This window comes from Corythoichthys intestinalis, chromosome 11 (assembly GCF_030265065.1).
Source record: "Corythoichthys intestinalis isolate RoL2023-P3 chromosome 11, ASM3026506v1, whole genome shotgun sequence".
NCBI classification, from domain to species: domain Eukaryota; kingdom Metazoa; phylum Chordata; class Actinopteri; order Syngnathiformes; family Syngnathidae; genus Corythoichthys; species Corythoichthys intestinalis.
The window spans coordinates 33,092,620-33,113,419 of record NC_080405.1 but is presented as its reverse complement, the minus strand read 5'-3'; the positions used below and the strand labels follow the sequence as shown (position 1 = coordinate 33,113,419).

General features: G+C 38.0%; 1 protein-coding gene across 1 annotated transcript; it reads left to right on the top strand.

Annotated features, from left to right (window-relative positions):
* The first annotated feature begins 4,979 nt into the window (after nucleotides 1–4,979).
* Nucleotides 4,980–10,774, top strand: tbx22 (T-box transcription factor 22). The gene is made up of 8 exons (XM_057850661.1): nucleotides 4,980–5,119; nucleotides 5,328–5,528; nucleotides 6,073–6,174; nucleotides 6,403–6,577; nucleotides 8,998–9,162; nucleotides 9,794–9,858; nucleotides 10,091–10,176; nucleotides 10,245–10,774. Exons 1-8 carry the CDS (start codon nucleotides 4,980–4,982, stop codon nucleotides 10,772–10,774), a joined length of 1,464 nt encoding a protein of 487 aa, XP_057706644.1.
* Nucleotides 10,775–20,800: the final 10,026 nt, after the last annotated feature.

The following is a 20,800-nucleotide window of genomic DNA, read 5'->3' as shown; positions in this document are numbered from 1 at the left end:
GTATATTCAATGTATTTTGGATTAACAGTAGGATAACTGTTTGTTATCATATTTTTACAGTACACCTAGATACCATTTTGTCACGGTTTGTATATGGGTTGATCAAATATGATATTTTGGATTATGAACAATAGGAAAAAAATGCACGTTGCCATTCCGGAAGAACTTGTTAAATTATAAGAACTCAATCATTATTAAGATGACAATGTTTGTCTATGAAGGGAAGATAGCACCTATTTTTCCATCACTTGAGAAAAAAAACTGTTTTATGTTGTTAAATCACTAAAGGCAGTATAGCAGTTTGTTCATAGAAGCCTTTAGATCCATATACGTGAGTAGAAAATTATCTCAGTGCTTTGGTTTAATTTATTTTCTTTTTTCTTTTTTTAATCTTAAATTATTGCCAATAAAATTGTTTCCCCAAACATATAGAAACGCCCCTAACACAATTAAATCAAATGCAGTGTCATATATGTACAGCCCCTTTTTTTTCTTTTATAACGTTCTGACTGTTTTTCTTAATCCTCTTCTTAAACTGTTTTTGATGAAATGTTGATAACAGTAATAAATTAACATGTTGAAGACATGGTTAATTTTCAATTCAATTTACGGAAAAGTGTTGTGATAGGTCATGCAGCCAAAGTTTAACTATTTTCATGCATTTTCTATACTTGTAAAGTGATACCATAAGTTTATTAATTGCGACGTGAATCTTTCAATGTAAAGTTTACCTTCAATTACTATTATACAGTATAATATATTTTAAATCCACCACTAATCAACAGCAAATTTGGGTATTGTAAAGTGGAAAAGGAGCTCTGCTTTTCCAAAGGTAATGGTTACAATGACATATTTGATCATTTTTGCCTCCCAATTTTTAGCATTACTGGCAAAGGCGTGGGGGAGGGTAACAGAAAAGCCCCGATTTTAAACCATCAAAAACAATAGAGCATCAGTGACTTTTGATGTCAATTACTTTTTTTTTTGGAAATAATTTATTTGTTTACAGAATCATGTTTATAGAAGTAAATCATTGCCCCCTGACATCAGTAAAGTGATATCTATTTAAAACAGCACGATGAATTATAAAGAAAAAAAAAAATAAATAAAATAAAACGGTGAGTCAATAGTTTGGTGATGGAAAAATGGCATAAATGGCGACCTGAGGCCCGCGCTAAATTGAATTTCAGCTTCATTTTTCTACTAAACTGTTTATTGCATGTGCTTAATAAGAGGAAACACATGTCCCAAGCATCCTTGCAGAATTGAATGCAGAATTGAGAATCATAAAACAACCACAATGATCTTCCTGTTTGTTTTAGGAGCGAGACAGACATCACTTGAACGCCGTTCATCACTCAACAGACACCGTATAATCAATCTCATGATGACAATTTATGGCCTGTCTGAGAGGAAGATATGCATCTCGCTAAAAAATGTGACTGTTTTTGTTTTTTTGTTTTTTTTTTCCATGTTGCTTCAAAAAGGACCCGCGTCTGTAATTTCTAGTGGCAAGTCCCCCCCTTCCCCTTTTCCGCAGGTTTATTGGGATGTACTTTAAAAGTAAATGACAAACTGGGAGAGCATAAACATAAATCCAAGATGCGGTCCTGAAGCAGGGTTATGATGACAGAGAACATGTGATTTCTGTTGGTCATAGTTCTCCATTTCCCGGCTGTTGTCAGAGATTTCCATCACCAACCAAACCAACCGTGCCGTAAACACAGCGCTCATTTGTTTTCTCCTCAGAGCAATTATATCATGTGATTTAAAACATTTTAAACAGAGCCCGCGCCGACTTGTATTTGTGTAAAGCGGATCTATTTCATGTCGAGCAGTAATGTAATAATCCCGAGCTGTCATTACGGCCCTGTTCTAGTAGTGCGCCAAACTCCATCTGATCTCCGCATTTATGAGAACCAGACTGGCGCACAAAATTACCGCGATAGAGAAAGGAAGAGGGGGGGGGGGGGGGTTTAAATACAGAAAGAGGACTTTTTTCACGAGAGAAACAGGTCACGAGAGGCGGTTTAGAGGAAAGTCTTCAAATTAATATAGGAAATGTTTGCTTCAAAAGCAAGGTGGTAATATTTCACCTTCCAGATGGTCTGAATAAACAGACTAAAATATTTGTACCTCTAATTAACGATTAGTGCTCCTAAATGTTCGCTCTATTTACGCTTGGGCCTTAAAAGCAACGGAAAAGCGTCCAATACGATTTAAACAAAACAAAGCTCTTCGGAATTTGAAAGGATTCCACCGTTTGCGGCGCCCAGCTGTATAATGGTCAACGTTTTTCAGGTATCATGTGGAAAAGTTAGCAGTAAAAGAAGTTTGCAAAAACAATAATAATAAAAAAAAGTGGTGTAATTTCCGAAGAAATTACAAAAAAGCTAAACAATAACTATTACTGTGCTGTGAAAGCAAAAATTTAAACCCCATTAAAAGTAACGCGATTAAAAAAAAAAAAAAAAAACATCATATTTCAGGCTGTGTATAGTTGGACGACATTTCCAAACTATACTTAAAAAAATGAAACGTGGTTTTAAGCAAGAACCTTATTTCAAGTGGTTTCACACAACTGCTTTAAGTAACTATTAATTTATGTGTTTAAAGGAAAAATGCCTGAATGATTTAACTACTAACTACTTAAACAAGTTAAGCAATTCCTATTAAAACATTGTACACGCAAAACGTGTAACCACACTAAAAAAATGAAACAGCATTTATGCAAGAACCTTATTTCAAGTGGTTATATACACGCCTGCTTTAAGTAACTATTGAGTTATGTCGTTAAATGAAAAATGCCTAAATGATTCAGTAAGACCTAATAAACTACTTGAACAAGTTAAGCAATTCCTTTTCAAACCTTTTACATGCAGAATGTGTAACCACCTTTTGTTTTCTTACAATAGGAGTGTCAATTTCAAATATTCAATGTGATGTTGTTAATATTCTGGACAAGTAGGGGAACCTGTGGTGCAAAACATGGGCCGAACTGGCGAATGTACCCTACTGATGGGACTTTGCATCCCTTAAGTATGCACAGAAGTCAGACTCACCACTATTTGTATTTTCAACCGAACACACTCCACCTATTTACAGACAACACTACTTACAGTCGTGGTGTCACTTCACCCACAAGTCTTTGCGCCTGCCTTGTTTTCTGACATGGACACTTAAACTGGGTGTGGCTGATTGATTCCGCTATAGTACATTGAACTTTGCCAGGGGTGTCTGTGTTCAACTCACTTAATTGACACTGATCGAGCGATCTTAACACTGCTAAAACAACAACCAAATCAACACCAATCAACTCAAAAATAATTTACACCAAAAATGAATTTCACACATTTTGCTGTAACCTAAGAGGGAGAAAAGTCATACAATTTGTGCAATCATATTACCCATATATCCGTGAGTGTTTTAACTGACTCTCTTACATAATAAATACAACAATGGATTCCCAGATAGTAGACCGACATTGGATAAATGTTGATTTTCCATCAAAATCATCAGTATGGTTGACATCGAAATTTTTGACGTCAAGCGACGTTGAAACAATTTTGTTCTATGGTATGTCAGGCGATGGTTGGGTTGACATTGTTTTATAGTTGATGAACTAATGTTGTCAAAAAGTTGATTTATGATTCACCCGGAAATATGGTTAAAAAGTAGGGCTGTCAAACGATTAAAAATTTTAATCAAGTTAATTACAGCTTAAAAATTAATTAATTGTAATTAATCGCAATTAAAACCATCTATAAAATATGCCATATTTTTTTTGTAAATTATTGTTGGAATGGAAAGATAAGACACAAGACGGATATTTACATTCAACATACGTTACGTAAGTACTGTATTTGTTTATTGTAACAATAAATCAACAAGATGGCATTAACATTATTAACATTCTCTTAAAGCGATCCATGGATAGAAAGACTTGTAGTTCTTAAAAGATAAATGTTAGTACAAGTTATAGACATTTTATATTAAAACCCCTCTTAATGTTTTCGTTTATTAAAATTTGTAAAATTTTCAATCAAAAAATAAACTAGTAGCTCGCCATTGTTGATGTCAATAATTACACCATGCTCACTCATGGTACTAACCCATAAAATCAATTTGACCCAAGCACCAGCAGAGGGCGCCAAACACCAAAAATCAAGTAACAAGCAGAGATTACACTGTACTGTCATTTTAATCTGTTTGAGCGGGGCATGTGCGTTAATTGCGTTAAATATTTTAACGTGATTAATTTAAAAAAATTAATTACCGCCCGTTAACGCGATAATTTTGACAGCCCTATTGAAAAGTCATTGAAGTATGGATGAGTGGGCGTTTTGGTCGCAAACATAACAATGATTGAAGCAACATTAATTGAGGGTGTAAAAGTGACATTGATTCAACGAAGATCAACGGCGGAATGTTGATCCAACATCTTTTCAACGTCGGTCTGCTATCTGGGTTCAGTAATGTGTAAGAACACAAAACTAATGAAAAAAAAAAACCATTTAAAAGTTAAAATAGTGCACGTGCATTTTTCTGTGTGTATTTGGCATGATAAATTCACATGATTATCATAATATGATATTTTTATTGACGTTTGACGTTTTCATGGACAAAACTCTCTCTCTCTCTCTCTCTCTCTCTCTCTCTCTCTCTCTCTCTCTGTCATGTGACGCATTGAGGAGCAAGCCCATGGAGGAAGAGGAAAAGGAGGATTCATAAACGAAAAAAGGAGAGGGGGATCATGTAGTACGCGAAGGGAGGCGTGTCAAACAATCAATGACTTGGATGTAGGGAACATCTTGGAGAGCACATGGAATGGAAACGGATTAATTACGAAGTGCCAAGGACCCGAGGCGAGAGGGTGAGAGCAGCTCCATGCGCTGCTGAGTTTCTACTGCAGCTCCTGAGTGAGCCGGGATACGAAAAGTCCAGGTTCGGAGGCACCACGCGGGATGTCATCCGCCAAAATGCAAGGTCTTAGCTCCAAGGCGCACGCTTTTTCAGTCGAAGCGCTTGTGGGGAAACCCAGCAAGAGGATGAAAGTGGCAGAGGAATATCAGTCAAGTTCACCTGGTCACACTGACACTGACACAACCATCTTTGCTGGTGAGGATTATAAATAAAATAACATTTTTTAAAAATTGCAGAAGGTCACATTAAAGGTTAATTGACACAATCCTTTCAGAAAAAAAAATACAAAAAAGTCTTAAAACCTTATGCAACGAAAACAAAACAAATCGAAATAATTATTATACACTGGATTTATCCCAAATTGGGATTTTATTTTTCCTAAAACAAAATAAATTTAAAAAATTAAAAAGCGAAATTAATGTTTCGCTTTCAGGTTCAGCGGACCGACTGCAAATGAAGAAAGTGGATTTGCAGAAAACGGGTGCCGAAAAAAAGCCCAATGACAACAGTCCTGATAGAGAACTCCGTGTGGAGTTGCAGGGCTCTGAACTCTGGAAGAGATTCTTCGAGATTGGAACCGAAATGATCATCACCAAAGCTGGGAGGTAATCTTCTTATATATGATAATTAAAAAACTGCAGAAGGCCTGTGAATTTAGAATTTTACGCGAATCAATAAATTAAACAGTGATCGGGCATCCCAAATTAATATAATGCAATATGATTTTGTTGTTGTTTGCGCATATATTCATTTAAAACTTACAATTAATTTATACTTATTAAACGTTTTTGTTGGCAGCCGATTTTACTGGCGACCGCAAATAATAACATTTGAGATTTTGGTGTATGTATGTGTACATACTGACATTATATTATGCACTATTTATTTTAATCACGTTTTAATGGCAACTTTCGTTTATGAATATCCACGTGCCCCCTCCCTATAAATAACTTATTGAGTTTTAACTATAGCTGAAATCTGGGGTCCGTTATTTTAATTACTGAGAAAACACGTCATAAATCTTGGGAGTGTTGACGTTCCACACGTTCAGGGCCCCCTGAGCCTTTGATCTAGAATTTGTACGTAACCCGCTTTTTTCTACAATATGTATTTTAATATACATGCATTGAAATTGCATTTCCACAACAGGAGAATGTTTCCCTCCGTTCGCGTCAAAGTGCGGAATCTGGACCCATGCCAGCAATATTACATCGCGATGGACGTCATGCCCGTAGACTCAAAACGTTACAGGTGCGTCTATTACACCATCTATAATTAAGCATTTTTGTTCTATTATAAATGTGAGTGTGAGATTAACACACTTTTCGTGTGTACCTATTATATCCAACATATAAATGTTTGTAAATGTACAGTCATCTAAAACAAAAATATACTTTATCTTCATGTTTTCTCTCTCTACAATGCTCTACGGCAAATTTATTTTTAATCCTCATATACATGAATAATACTCCCCTGTAGGTATGTTTACCACAGCTCCCAGTGGATGGTGGCAGGAAACACAGACCATTCGTGCATCTCACCCAGGCTCTACGTGCACGCAGACTCGCCGTGCGCAGGAGAGACATGGATGCGTCAGGTCATCAGCTTTGACAGAGTTAAACTCACCAACAACGAGATGGACGACAAGGGACATGTAAGTAAACAGCGACTTAAAGCAAACGGGGGCTATGGAAACAATTTGAGACATGCATTATTTATTTATTTATTTAAATTTATATGGATGAATAAGGACAAATGTTGTGGTTTTGCCTAATTTGGGATATTGAAGCATGCACCATCTGTACCTGTTAGAATTTTTTTTTTTTACTAAAAAATTATTTTTGAGTGAAAGCTAAAATGTTAAGTAATGGCCACATTTGAGTTTTGGATTCTGGAACATATCAATTGCAGAATTGGGAAAAAAAACACACAGTATCACTATTATTCTTGATGTCACACAAAAAGCACTATATTTTGATATGATGCTTAAATGTTTTTTTTGTTGCTAGTCTGAACCACCTGAATTAAACTGTTCCTCTATTTTCTTTCTTTGCATTGATCACATAGAAAAACAGAATGCAGGTTGATTGAGATTACCATTAAAAAAAAAAAAAAACGTCCCAACATGCCTAAAAAAATCACAGTGATCAGGAAAATTCAATATTTGTAAAATTATTGAAAACTCAAGCCAATTATTTATTTTATTATCAACAATATTCTTTTTAACAGTGGAAGTTATATTCCACCCACCCTCCAAATTAAATAAATAAATAAGTGTGGTGGGGGTGGGTGCTAAATTAACCTGGATTATTAATGTTTTAGTTTGTTACATTTATACAGGTTACATTTTCAAAAATGGCTCAGTGGAGTGCCCACTGAGGGGAGGCAGGCGAGGCTGTGCCACCCTTAATGGCCAAAAATATCATTGCATGTAACTGACTTTCCTTTATACATTAGTATGTGATTTTGAAATAAAGACCTAGCTTGTAAAATTTAGTCTACAAAAGTTTTAAAGCAATACAACAACAAAAATGAATGAAATGAACAAGAATCCTACAAAGTGTTTTATTAATGAGTCAAAATTATTTTTCAAACATACCATGTGACTAGCACCTTAGAGACAGTCCTTTACTTTGCCTAGCCAAAACTACAAGAGGGATATTCAGATTTTCTTTAAACCTAAGCTTTTACAAGCTTCAACAACAACTGAACTTGAACAAAGGACTGAGCACGAACGGTGTCAAGATGGAAATACATACATATACATATACATATATACATACTAGTATATATGTATATATAGCGGAAAACACTCAGGTGACTTGAAGTTCCGCTCTGAGACCCCCAATTTGGCCAAATTTCAAAATTGTCCTATACGCGTGTGTGATACATCATTGGAAAGCTTAAAATCTCAATTTTCTGGGGGAAGAAACATTTTGAACAAGAGGGTATTTAAAAAAAAAATACAAATTTAAGCAGCATAATCCTAACTGGAGGTGAGAGCACGCGAGAGCATAAATAAAGACGCCATGATTTTAACGAGATATTATTGCCTACTTACCTCTTTTCGATCCAAAAACTCCATGTAGCATGTATCACCAAGTATCAAGACACAGCTGTGAATGGCCCCAGCTGGATTTAGGGGGGATTTTATGGGTGAAACATGGTAATATAACAAGGGTCATGATGCAGAAATTGCATTTAAATTTTTCTTTGTTTGAATCAATTATTTATTATCTAACATATCGGGGAAAATGCAACAGTAAGAAAAAAAAATACAATTAAGGGATAGTTATGAGGTAGATATCCGTTACCTTTTTAGAGACACCATTTTTTTCATCGTGATGTAATTTGTTTAAAAGTTTAAAATATGCGAGTGAATAATATTTTAAAGTCGTTTTTTTTTTTAACTAATTATCAGACATCAATTAATGATTCTAAGCTAACAATGATAGACGTTTCAAAAAATAAATAAATATAATTACTAAGCTTCTTTTTATGGCTGGGTTGACACAAAAGTGGTTGCGCGACATCTGTAAACGGGGGTCTCCAGGGTAAACGGACAAATTAAAAATAGTTCGGGGGCTTAATGTGCCATGAAATTGCTATTGCAGCATATAGACATATTGTTCTATCAAACACAACAGTTCTTTTGGCTGAAAAAAAAAATATATATATATATATATATATCAGTATGTAGATAAACATATATTTTGTAAGTTAATTTCATTGCTGACACTGCATTTCGGGGTCATCAACATGTTTTGCCCCCTCCGACAAAAGTCAAACTCCGCCTATGGGTACAATTTGTTTTGTCCAACATAAAAAACTACAGAATATTCTCTGTTTTTCATCATTTTACTATTTGTTGCTTTCCGTGCTCTAAACTGGCATGTTTAGACTATTGGTCTAGCTAGATGATGACATCACTTAAAGTTTTAGGAAAGTATGACGGATGTTTTCCACTATTTTTCTTGATTTGAAACATCTTTAGTTCTTCATGTGATTTTTTTTTTTTTTAAATGTTTTAATTTCTAAAAAAAATCTTAATAATAGCACCATGTCTTGATCCAGATAATTCTACAGTCCATGCATAAGTATAAGCCACGCGTGCACATCATCCGGCACGACCCTAGGATGGACTTGTCCCAGATCCAGTCGCTGCCTGCTGAGGGAGTGTTCAGCTTCTCTTTCCCAGAAACCGAGTTCACCACCGTCACAGCCTATCAGAATCAACAGGTAACTGACTGAAACCCCATGATTCCATTGCATGCTAAAATGCTTTGCACAGCAATTACATACATTGAAAGGGTTGGCTAACATTTGAAAATTAAAAGAAAAAATATCTCACCCCTTTCTGTGCCAAATATACTCCAAAAACAGATGTGTAGTGATTATTCTGCTGATTCAGGCAGCAGCTCTGTTCCGTCTAACCTCCCTAAATTTTAATCTCAACATCTTGAAGGTGATGAGGCCCATGTTCACGTTGCAACAGTAAATTCTGCTTTTTTTAAATTTTTTTTTTTATAAATGAGTTTGTGTATGTGTGTGTCCTCTAGTAAGAGGCGGCCACCACTGGGACTGACTACTCTTTCCAACAGGGTCCACTTTAACGATTAGTGACTATATTATTACAGAAACCAAGTAGCGAGCTTTGACGGATTTGCCTGAAAGGGTTTAACAAGACAGTAAAAAATAAAGCTGACTGAAAACCAAAAAGAGCAGATCTTGCTGTCAGATGTTGCTTTGAGATTTGTACGCCATCGGTTGCAGAATTCTGATTAAACGTGGCGTTTTAAAACTTTGTTTGTTGCTAGCCCAGTATACTACATGTCTAAACTGATAAATCTTCTCTTCATGTCCGGGCAAGATCACAAAACTGAAGATCGACAGGAACCCGTTTGCCAAGGGCTTCAGGGATCCGGGAAGGAATAGGTACAGGAAACCTCACATATCATCAATGTGTTATAGTGGCTCAAAACACTCTGCTACTGGACCCAAGAGAGATGTTAAGTTGAACCACAGAAACTTGATATAACTTAAAGCTCTTATAAAATTGGCATGTGCACGGTGGAATGTCACACCTCACATAACCAATATTTAAATGCCTACAGTTAAGATTTCTCCTATTTCCGTAACATTTATGTATTTGTTTTTGTGCGCACAGGGGAGTGTTGGATGGTTTACTGGAGTCTTATCCTTGGAGATCGCCGCTCAGCTTGGATTTCAAGCCATTTGCCGTACAGTTTCAAGGTATGAATGCTTCTTTCCCAATTTCGTTTGTTCTGTTTTAATTCAAGTTATCTGGCGTCTGTCAACAGGGAGCCTGGGGTCCCCAACCAGCAATGCTTCCTCTCTGAAGAGTCTCCTGCCTCTGACATCTTCATCGTCCCTTCTTTCATTATCTACGATCTCCTGCCAGGACGCTACTCTTCAAACTCTTGCACTTCCTTTTTATGGAAAATCTTCAGGCAGCCCCACATTGCCGGGCAGAGCTTTCTCCTCACTAGGAGCAGACAGACTCAGAGGCCTGCCACCAATTTCTCCACTAACGGACTCCCCGCTCTTCTCTATGGTCCACGGAAAGAAAATTCCCAATTGTCATGACCCGGGTCTTTCTCGATCGAGCCCTCCATGCTTGATTCCCCTCCCTAACCCTCTCAGCCCTCAAGGATCCACTTTACTGCCTCATCTTTCAGAAAATGCTGCCCCATATTGTTTTTACCGCTATAGGTTCCCCCTAAACACTCAGCTCTCAACTGTTACCCGACACAGCAAACTGGCTGAGGACAACACAGAGGCTCTACTGCGACAATCTTCATGGAGTCTGGCTACCAACCACCATCTCTGACCATCTACAGCCAAATGACAGTAACAAGCCAAAGTAGAGTTTGCTATCATTGTTGGATTGGGGGTTGGGGGGCAAAGACAGTCAAGATTGAGCTGTCACTGCAGGGATGTTAAAAATGTCTAAATGCTAATTCTAAGTGCAAAAAAAAGAAACTTCTCATCAATACACACTCGCAACCAAAAGCTACAGGTGTGGCGACTGCAACTATGTAACACATTAAATCATCAAGACTTTAATTAAGTGATGGTAACCATTAGATTTGTATTGGCCCACCATTCCAAAATGTCAGTTTTATGGAAATATATTTTTGAATTCAGTTTTATAGGAATTTATTTTTAATGTTAACTCATTCACTTCCAGCACAGGTACAGTGGGGCAAATAAGTACTTAGTCAACCACTAATTGTGCAAGTTCTCCCACTTGAAAATATTAGATAGGCCTGTAATTGTCAACATGGGTAAACCTCAACCATGAGAGACAGAATGTGGAAAAAAACCCCAGAAAATCACATTGATTTTTAAAGAATTTATTTTCAAATCATGGTGGAAAACAAGTATTTGGTCAATACCAAAAGTTCATCTCAATACTCTGTTATGTACCCTTTGTAGGCAATAACAGAGGCCAAACATTTTCTGTAACTCTTCACAAGCTTTTCACACACTGTTGCTGGTATTTTGGCCCATTCCTCCATGCAGATCTCCTCTAGAGCACTGATGTTTTGGGGCTGTCGTTGGGTAACACGGACTTTCAATTCCCTCCACAGATTTTCTATGGGGTTGAGATCTGGAGACTGGCTAGGCCACTCCAGGACCTTGAAATGCTTCTTACAAAGCCACTCCTTTGTTGCCCTGGCTGTGTGTTTGGGATCATTGTCATGCTGAAAGACCCAGCCACGTCTCATCTTCAATGCTCTTGCTGATGGAAGGAGATTTTCACTCAAAATCTCTCGATACATAGCCCCATTCCTTTACACAGATCAGTCGTCCTGGTCCCTTTGCAGAAAAACAGCCCCAAAGCATGATGTTTCCACCCCCATGCTTCACAGTGGGTATGGTGTTCTTTGGATGCAATTCAGTATTCTTTCTCCTCCAAACACGAGAACCTGTGTTTCTACCAAAAAGCTCAATTTTGGTTTCATCTGACCATAACACATTCTCCCAGTCCTCTTCTGGATCATCCAAATGCTCTCTAGCGAACCGCAGACGGGCCTGGATGTGTACTGGCTTCAGCAGGGGGACACGTCTGGCAGTGCAGGATTTGAGTCCCTGGCGGCGCATTGTGTTACTGATAGTAGCCTTTGTTACTGTGGTCCCAGCTCTCTGTAGGTCATTCACTAGGTCCCCCCGTGTGCTTCTGGGATTTATGCTCACCGTTCTTGTTGTCATTTTGACGCCACGGGGTGAGATCTTGCATGGAGCCCTAGATCGAGGGAGATTATCAGTGGTCTTGTATGTCTTCCATTTTCTAATAATTGCTCCCACAGTTGATTTCTATACACCAAGCGTTTTACCTATTGCAGATTCAGTCTTCCAAGCCTGGTGGCTGGTCTACAATTTTGTCTCTGGTGTCCTTCAACAGCTCTTTGGACTTGGCCATAGTTGAGTTTGGAGTGTGACTGACTGACTGACTGACTGACTGACTGACTGACATTGTGGACTGGTGTCTTTTATACCGATAATGAGTTAAAACAGGTGCCATTAATACAGGTAACGAGTAGAGCCTTGTTAGACCTCGTGAGATGAAATTAGACCTCTTTGACAGCCAGAAATCTTGCTTGTTTGCAGGTGGCTAAATATTTATTTTCCACTCTAATTTGGAATAATTCTTTGAAAATCAAACAATGTGATTTTCTGGGGTTTTTTTCCACATTCTTTCTCTCATGGTTGAGGTTTACCCATGTTGACAATTACGGGCCTCTCTAATCTTTTCAAGTAGGAGAACTTGCACAATTGGTGGTTGACTAAATACTTATTTGCCCCACTGTAAGTGATGATTTGCCCCACTGTAAGTGATGAATACCATTATATTTGTACTGGCCCATCATTCCAAAATATCAGTTTTATGAAAATATATTTTTAAATTAATTCAGTTTTATAGAAACTTCTTTTTAACATCAACTTATTCACTGCCAGCACAGATATATGTATAATAATTTTTTTATAGAGTATGTGCAGTTGTAGTTAGTACAAGAACAAAATTTATATGAAAAAGATCAATTATCTGTAATAGCAGTCATTGAGTTAATTCAGTGGAATTATTGAAAAAATGTTCTGCACGTTTTTTTTTTTTTTTTTTAAACATATTTTAATGAAGTCAAATGCATCAGCATTCACATGTAATGGCTGGAAAATATAGTTTTCGTCTATACAAGGCATATTATGCAAAATTGTCCTGTTACAGACTATTTGTGCAACTGGAATAAGGCTTTTCTGAAATAGCCAAGTTGTCGTTATTGTATGTATTGCTAAAGCAGTATGGCTGGTAAATCCACACTTCTGACTCTGCTGTGGGCTTCTGAAACAAGATACGAAAAAATAGTCTGAGCTGGCCAGATGGGTCGCTGACGTGACAATTCCCTGATTGGATTCAAGACCCACAACCCTCCCTCTCTGAATCTTGGTTGCGGCAAAGCAGGGGAAATGACCTGTTTCCCGACAAATGCTCGTAGCCAAACAGCAATTACCTTGTCATGGCCAAGCATGACAGTGAACTAATGCGCACAAGACGTGGAAATAACAGGAAGAAGTTAATTGAAGAACTCAGGCAGGGGATTGCCTGTGTTTGACTGAGCGGTCAGGTGTGTTGCTATCAAACAGCCATCCCTTTGTCTACAGACACATGTAATCCGGGAGGCTATTTGATACTGTCTGTCATTTCCATGTTTGCCGACGCAGGACAATCATTTTTAACTCCCAACTAATTCCTGATTTTTCAATTAGACAAATTGCTTTCATACCGGGAGAACTGACTTTTGCACCTGCCTCCAATATAAGGCAGTAATAATAGGCACACATTGCACATGCATACTCATACGTAACTTGGAAGCACCTGCTTAGTGTTCAGTGTTTAAGGTCTTGTTCATCATATTTGGGGACACACTATGCTCAAATTCTTTAACAAGTTAGTGACAAGACAGATAAATCTGTAATGTAATGGTAAAAGGTGTTTGGTTATTAAAACCTTCTCCTCAATGTATTCTGTTAATAAAGGGAGTTAATGTGAATACATTAATTGGGTAATGTAAGATTTCTTAATTATGTTCTTTTTCGTCAACGTGCTAAAATAAGACAGTCCACTTCTAACACTGATTCTCTTTCCTGGCATCCATTTTCTATTATCTTATTTATATCTATACAGCTCAGCAATAAAGACATTCTTTCAAATTAATTGCATTTGATTTCATAAGAAAGTATGTCAAAAACCAAACTGGTTTATTAACTTGCTTGCAATCATGTCAGCGGGATATTTCAGAAGGTGGTGCCTTAAAACAATAAGGAAACTTTGCTGATTCAACTTTAGAATAACACAAGGTAGGAAGTTTCTGGACCGGTCCAGTCTGATTGACAAGGAGTGAAGGGAGAGAAATTTGACCCTGAAGTCATTTGCTTCCAATCATGTGAAATGGCATCCTGAAATGAGAGAAGCTAGTCTGGAAGTGTAAATATACTCTGCCTTCATTAGATTAACATACACTTCGCTCACACACGCCACATACACGCAAGGTATCTTCTAATAATAGCTGATGGGTAGCATCTCACAATCACATAGATTTACACATGCCCTTCAGCCTGCCTTGTGTTTGGCTCTCTCAAGCTTGTTTACACTGGATGCTGTTTTCTCTACAAACTTAATAAAAACAGGTTATTTATTGGGTCGGATTATTGAATGTGACTGACCTCAGCTGTAAAGTTTAGAGTGAAAACAGCTGTGGATGAAATTGAATTACACTAAGTGAGTAATGTGAAAAGCAAGGGCAGTTTAACAGTTATTAAGTGCTCTTCTAGAGACCAATCAAACAGGCATACGCCTTCAGGAAAGTAAAATTCATGCCATGGCACTATCTTTAGTGCCTGTTACATGGTGTAGATGGATCATGTTCATCATGGATTCGGACATCTTAATCAATGGGTGCGTTAAGCATATGCTCAACATAGCGATAGCAGAGGTCACCCTCGGCATGCAGCGTGTCCAAATGCTCCTCACAGAATCTCAGCAGGTTTGTGTGTGTTGGGGGTATTGGCATGCGCTCCTTGACAGAGTGCTGTCTTATAGGAGCAGAGGTTAAATGATTGTAGGACAAACAATTTAAACACGTGGCCCATGCACCTGGCCTGCATATGTGTGTGTTGGGCTTAAATGGAAGGACAGTGAGGTGCAACCAACATGAAAACTATGTCTGTTAGAGAAAAAAGGTAATTGTGAATCTGTGATAGAAAGATGGAAATTAAATTAGAGCTTGTTCCATACATTGGCAAAAAACAAACATTCATTTGCAAATTCAGGGAAAAACAACTGCTAGTGGGCTGTGCTGAGAAACAGATGGGCCAAATGGGTAAAATATGGAAAGCCACAGCAGATGACAACAGACATGCATTGAGAGCTAGAGAGAAACCATGAAATAAGGGTTGGGGTCAACCTTCAAAGCAACAGTAGAATGAGTGACAGTATCAGGACCTGCTTGCTGTTCACAAACTTGATTGATAAAAATTTAAAGTTGGATTTTGCCTAAAACCTACATCGACAATCCAAAATAATAATAATCAAGGGTACGTAATAATTTGGATATATTAGTACAAGATTGTTACCAAACAATTGAAAGAATCAATCAAATGGTCACTGCCAGCCCTCCCGGTCAAAATGGGTTGGACGCCTAGGAGAGTTGCTAATCTGTTTCCTTAGTTTCCATGTTGTAAGTGGTAATACAGTGGTATAAAAAAACTATCTGAACCTTTTGGAATTTCTCACATTTCTGCATAAAATCACCATCAAATGTGATCTGATCTATGTCAAAATCACACAGATGAAAATGCAGTGTCTGTTTTAACTAAAACCACCCAAAAACATTCATGGCTTTTCAGATTTTAATGAGGATAGCATGCAAACAATGACAGAATCGGGAAAAATAATTACGTGAACCCTCTGCCTAAGGGGACTTAAAGAGCAATTGAAACCAATTTTTTACCAAACATTTTAAGTCAGGTGTTTGCCCAATCACTGGTGAGTGGTTTAAAGCTGCCCTGCCCACTGTAAAACACACACCTGGATAGAATTGTCTTGATATGAAGCACTGTTTGATGTGGATCATGGCTTGGTCAAAAGAGCTGTCTGAAAACTTGCGATCAAGGGTTGTTAATTTGTATAAACCTGGGAAAGGAACCATCTCTAAAAGTCTGAATGTTCATCTATCGACAGTCAGATAAGTTGTCTACAAATGGAGTGAGTTTGGCACTGTTGCTTCTCTCCCAAGGAGTGGCCGTCCACCAAAGATGACGCCAAGAGTTCAGCGCCGAATACTCAGAGGTAAAAAAAAAGAACCCTAGAGTGTCTGATAAAGACTTACATAAATCACTGCTACAGTCCAATATCTCCATGCACACATCAACGATATGTAAAACTATGACCAAGAATAGTGTTCGTGGGAGGACTCCACAGAGGAAGCCACTGCTGTCTAAAAAAAACATTGTCGCTTGTTTTATGTTTTATGAAGTGTCTGGTTGAAGTTATTGCTGCCAAACAGGTGCCACAAAATATTAAATGTGATGATTCACTTACTTACTTTCCCCCCTCCTGTCATTGTTTGCATACTATCCTCATTAAAATATGAAAACCTATAAATGTTTGGGTGGTTTTAGTTAAAGCAGACACTGTTTTTTCATCGGTGTGATTTTAACAAACAGATCAGATTTAATGGTGATTTTATGCAGAAATCTGAGAACTTCCAAAAGGTTCAGATACTTTTTCATACCACTGTATATACTGTATGGTCAAAGTAAAACATATTTTCAAAGCAGATCTGATTCATACTAATGTCAAAGGCATCCAATGAGTTAATATCGCACATACAGTATACCATATATTTACCCACAATAACCTAATCACAGGGCTGTCAAATAATTAAAATTTTTAATCGAGTTAATCACACATTAAAAATTAATTAATCGTAATTAATCACAATTCAAACTATCAATAAAATATGCCATATCTTTCTGTAAATTATTGTTGGAATAGAAAGATAAGACACAAGACGGATATATACATTCAACATACTTTACAAAAGTACTGTAAGTGTTTATTATAACAATAAATCAACAAGATGGCATTAACATTAACATTCTGTTAAAGCAATCCATGGATAGAAAGCCTTGCAGTTCTTAAACGATAAATGTTAGTACAAGTTATAGAAATTTTATATTAAAACCCCTTTTTTGTTTTAATAAAATTTGTAAAATTTTCAATCAAAAAATAAACTAGTAGCTCGCCATTGTTGATGTCAATAATTACACAATGCTCCTGTGCATAAAATCAGTCACACCCAAGCGCCAGTAGAGGGCGACAAAACACCAAAAAACACAAGTAACAAGTGGACATGACACTGTGCTGTCATTCAATCTGTTTAAGTGGGGCATGTGCGTTATTTGCGTCAAATATTTTAACGTGATTAATTTAAAAAATTAATTACCGCCCGTTAAGGAGATAATTTTGACAGCCCTAGAATTATAAAACTTATTTTTTGCTGTTTGCCACCTCCTCACACAAATAGACAAACCGTTCTTACACACAGTCAGAAAGAGTCGTACTCTCAAGCATGACTTTAATTTAATCCCAAACCCATAAATCAAGTCCTTTTGGAAGAGCAGAAGTAAAATATTCCTTTAGCCTATCATGAGTAAATCATTGCTATCTCTTTTTGCTTCCTGTCTATGACAGGTTATCACCCCAGGAACGAATACTGAAAGGCGCTGAGAACGATCGAAGAGAATGGTTCTTTCTGGGTGACATATTAGATGGCAGGTTTGAGGATGGGGTGAAGTATATGTAGCGGCCAGAAAAGTTTGATTTAATGCTAGGCAGAACGCCTTTTTTCCCCTGCCATAGCTCTTTCATGTTAGCCCAAAGTTGACCTGCCTGCTACCCCAGATGGTGCTGTCCGTCTAGTTTGCCCAAGCTACAGGATGTGCCCATCAAACTCCCTGCATGTCTATAGACTCACTAATTGATTTCAGGGAGATGGCCTTCTCTCTCTGTCACTCTCTCTCTCTATCTCTCTTCTATTTCACACTAAGACAGACAACCTGCCAACAGCTAGTACTCTCACCTCACACACGCGCACACATACCCTCCTAACACACCGCCGATGCTGTGCGCTGTCAACGCTAATTCAATTTGAGACGCAGGAGTGTGACTAACAGCAGACCCGCTGAGTGTTTTACCATATGCATCACACACACATGCACAATGAAACACACATACACACGAGTGTACTCATCGACTCGTGTTAGAACGTGTCAATTCAGCTGCATTTGTTTGGTTTTGAGAGACCACATATATGACCACATATATTTAAGAGGATTATTTATTAAAGTATTAAAGCACCACAAACCACAACCTTGAAATGATTTTCTGAGCTAAAACCTCACTTACAGCGCCAATTAAACACATCAGATTTATGTATGTTATCTTAGAAGATTCTTTAAAGCAGACTGATGTTTGCTAAACATGACGCTACCCCCCAAAATGAATTTGCTGCGCCACAATGAGTCATTTGTTTAATTTAGCTTCAGGCCACCGTTCCCTGCTTGTAATAATGCAATACAAATTAAGAAAATGTGCAGCAACGTAACCGGAGCTTCAATGAAAAGTAAAAAGTTCACATAGGGTGTTTCTCGGCAAGAGATATCCGAGCAGGTGAAAGGGTGAGGTGACGGTCAAGTGGGGGGGAAAGGATGAAGAAAGGGAATTAGTGGCAGGATCAGGTGTGTGTTCGTGCAAGTGTGTGTGTCAGCGTCTGAGACGGTGAGATGTAGACGTGTTGAATCTTAAATGACGACGGATAGGGGCAGCTGTATTGGCGTGTGTGTATGTACAAGACAGTAAAACTAATTAAAAGCAGGCTTGACACATCTGACAGGAAACGGTGGTCAAGAGGTGAGTGGAAACAGGGAAACCCTTGAGCTAAAACGATTAGACACACACTTATAAGTAGAGGCGATAGCAGCCGATTTGTCACACATGCCCATCGATACCTGAATCGAACCAATCAGCTCAGCTTCCTGTGTTTGACCTGACCTTTCACGTATAATTGGATATTTCAAATTGGAGGCTGGACGGACACAAGGCGACAAGGAGAGGAGGAAATAAAAGCTTGTGTCAGCCTGATGCATGAATAATGTGTCATGAGTTGTACAAAGTTGACATGTACATGTATCTGTATTAAGCAAGGGCGTAGGTTTGCATAGGGACGATAGGGACATACAGTTATGGTCTAAAGTTTACATACACTTGTAAAGAACATACAGTAATGTCATGGCTCTCTTGAGTTTCCAGTTATTTCTATAACTCTGATGTTTCTCTGATAGAGTGATTGGAACAGATACTTCTTTGTCACAAAAAACATTCATGAAGTTTGGTTCTTTTATGACTTTATTATGGGTGAACAGAAAAAAGTGATCAAATCTGCTGGGTTAAAAATATACATACAGCAGCGCTAATATTTGGTTACATGTCCCTTGGCCATTTTCACTTCAATTAGGCGCTTTTGGTAGCCATCCACAAGCTTCTGGCAAGCTTCTGGTTGAATCTTTGACCACTCCTCTTGACAGAATTGGTGCAGTTCAGTTAAATTTGATGGCTTTCCTACATGGACTTGTTTCTTCAGCATTGTCCACAAGTTCTCAATGGGGTTTAAGTCAGGACTTTGGGAAGGCCATTCGAAAACCTTAATTCTAGCCTGATTTAATTATTCCATTACCACTTTTAATATGTGTTTGGGGTCATTGTCCTGTTGGAAAACCGAACTGCGTCCAAGACCCAATCTTCGGGCTGATGATGTTAGGTTATCTTGAAGAATTTGAAGGTAATCCTCCTTCTTCATTATTCCATTTACTCTCTGTAAAGCACCAGTTCCATTGGCAGCAAAACAGCCCCACAGCATAATACTACCACCACTTTGCTTGACGGTAGGCATGGTGTACTTGGGGTTAAAGGCCTCACCTTTTCTCCTCCAAACATATTGCTGGGCATTGTGGCCAAACAGCTCGATTTTTGTTTCGTCTGACCACAGAACTTTCCCCCAGAAGGTCTTATCTTTGTCCATGTGATCAGCAGCAAACTTCAGTCGAGCCTTACGATGCCGCTTTTGGAGCAAGGGCTTCCTTCTTGCACGGCAGCCTCTCAGTCCATGGAGATGCAAAACACGCTTGACTGTGGACACTGACACCTGTGTTCCAGCAGCTTCTAATTCTTGGCAGATCTGCTTTTTGGTGATTCTCGGTTGAATCTTCACCCTCCTGACCAGTTTTCTCTCAGCAGCAGGTGATAGCTTGCGTTTTCTTCCTGATCGTGGCAGTGACAAAACAGTGCCATGCACTTTATACTTACAAACAATTGTTTGCACTGTTGCTCTTGGGACCTGCAGCTGCTTTGAAATGGCTCCAAGTGACTTTCCTGACTTGTTCAAGTCAATGATTGTTCAAGTCAATAATCACTCACAAGAAATTGCTAATTTGTGTTGCTGTATGTATATTTTTGACCCAGCAGATTTGATCACTTTTTCTGTTAACCCATAATAAAGTCATTGAAGAACCAAACTTCATGAATGTTTTTTTGTGACAAAGAAGTATCTGTTCCAATCACCCTATCGGAGAAAAATCAGAGTTGTAGAAATAACTGGAAACTCAAGAGAGCCATGACATTATGTTCTTCACAAGTGTATGTAAACTTTTGACCACAACTGTAACTCTACCAGCTTTTCAGGAGGCTCAAATTATCCCAACCAACTTTTAAGCAACCTTATTTGCATTATATAAT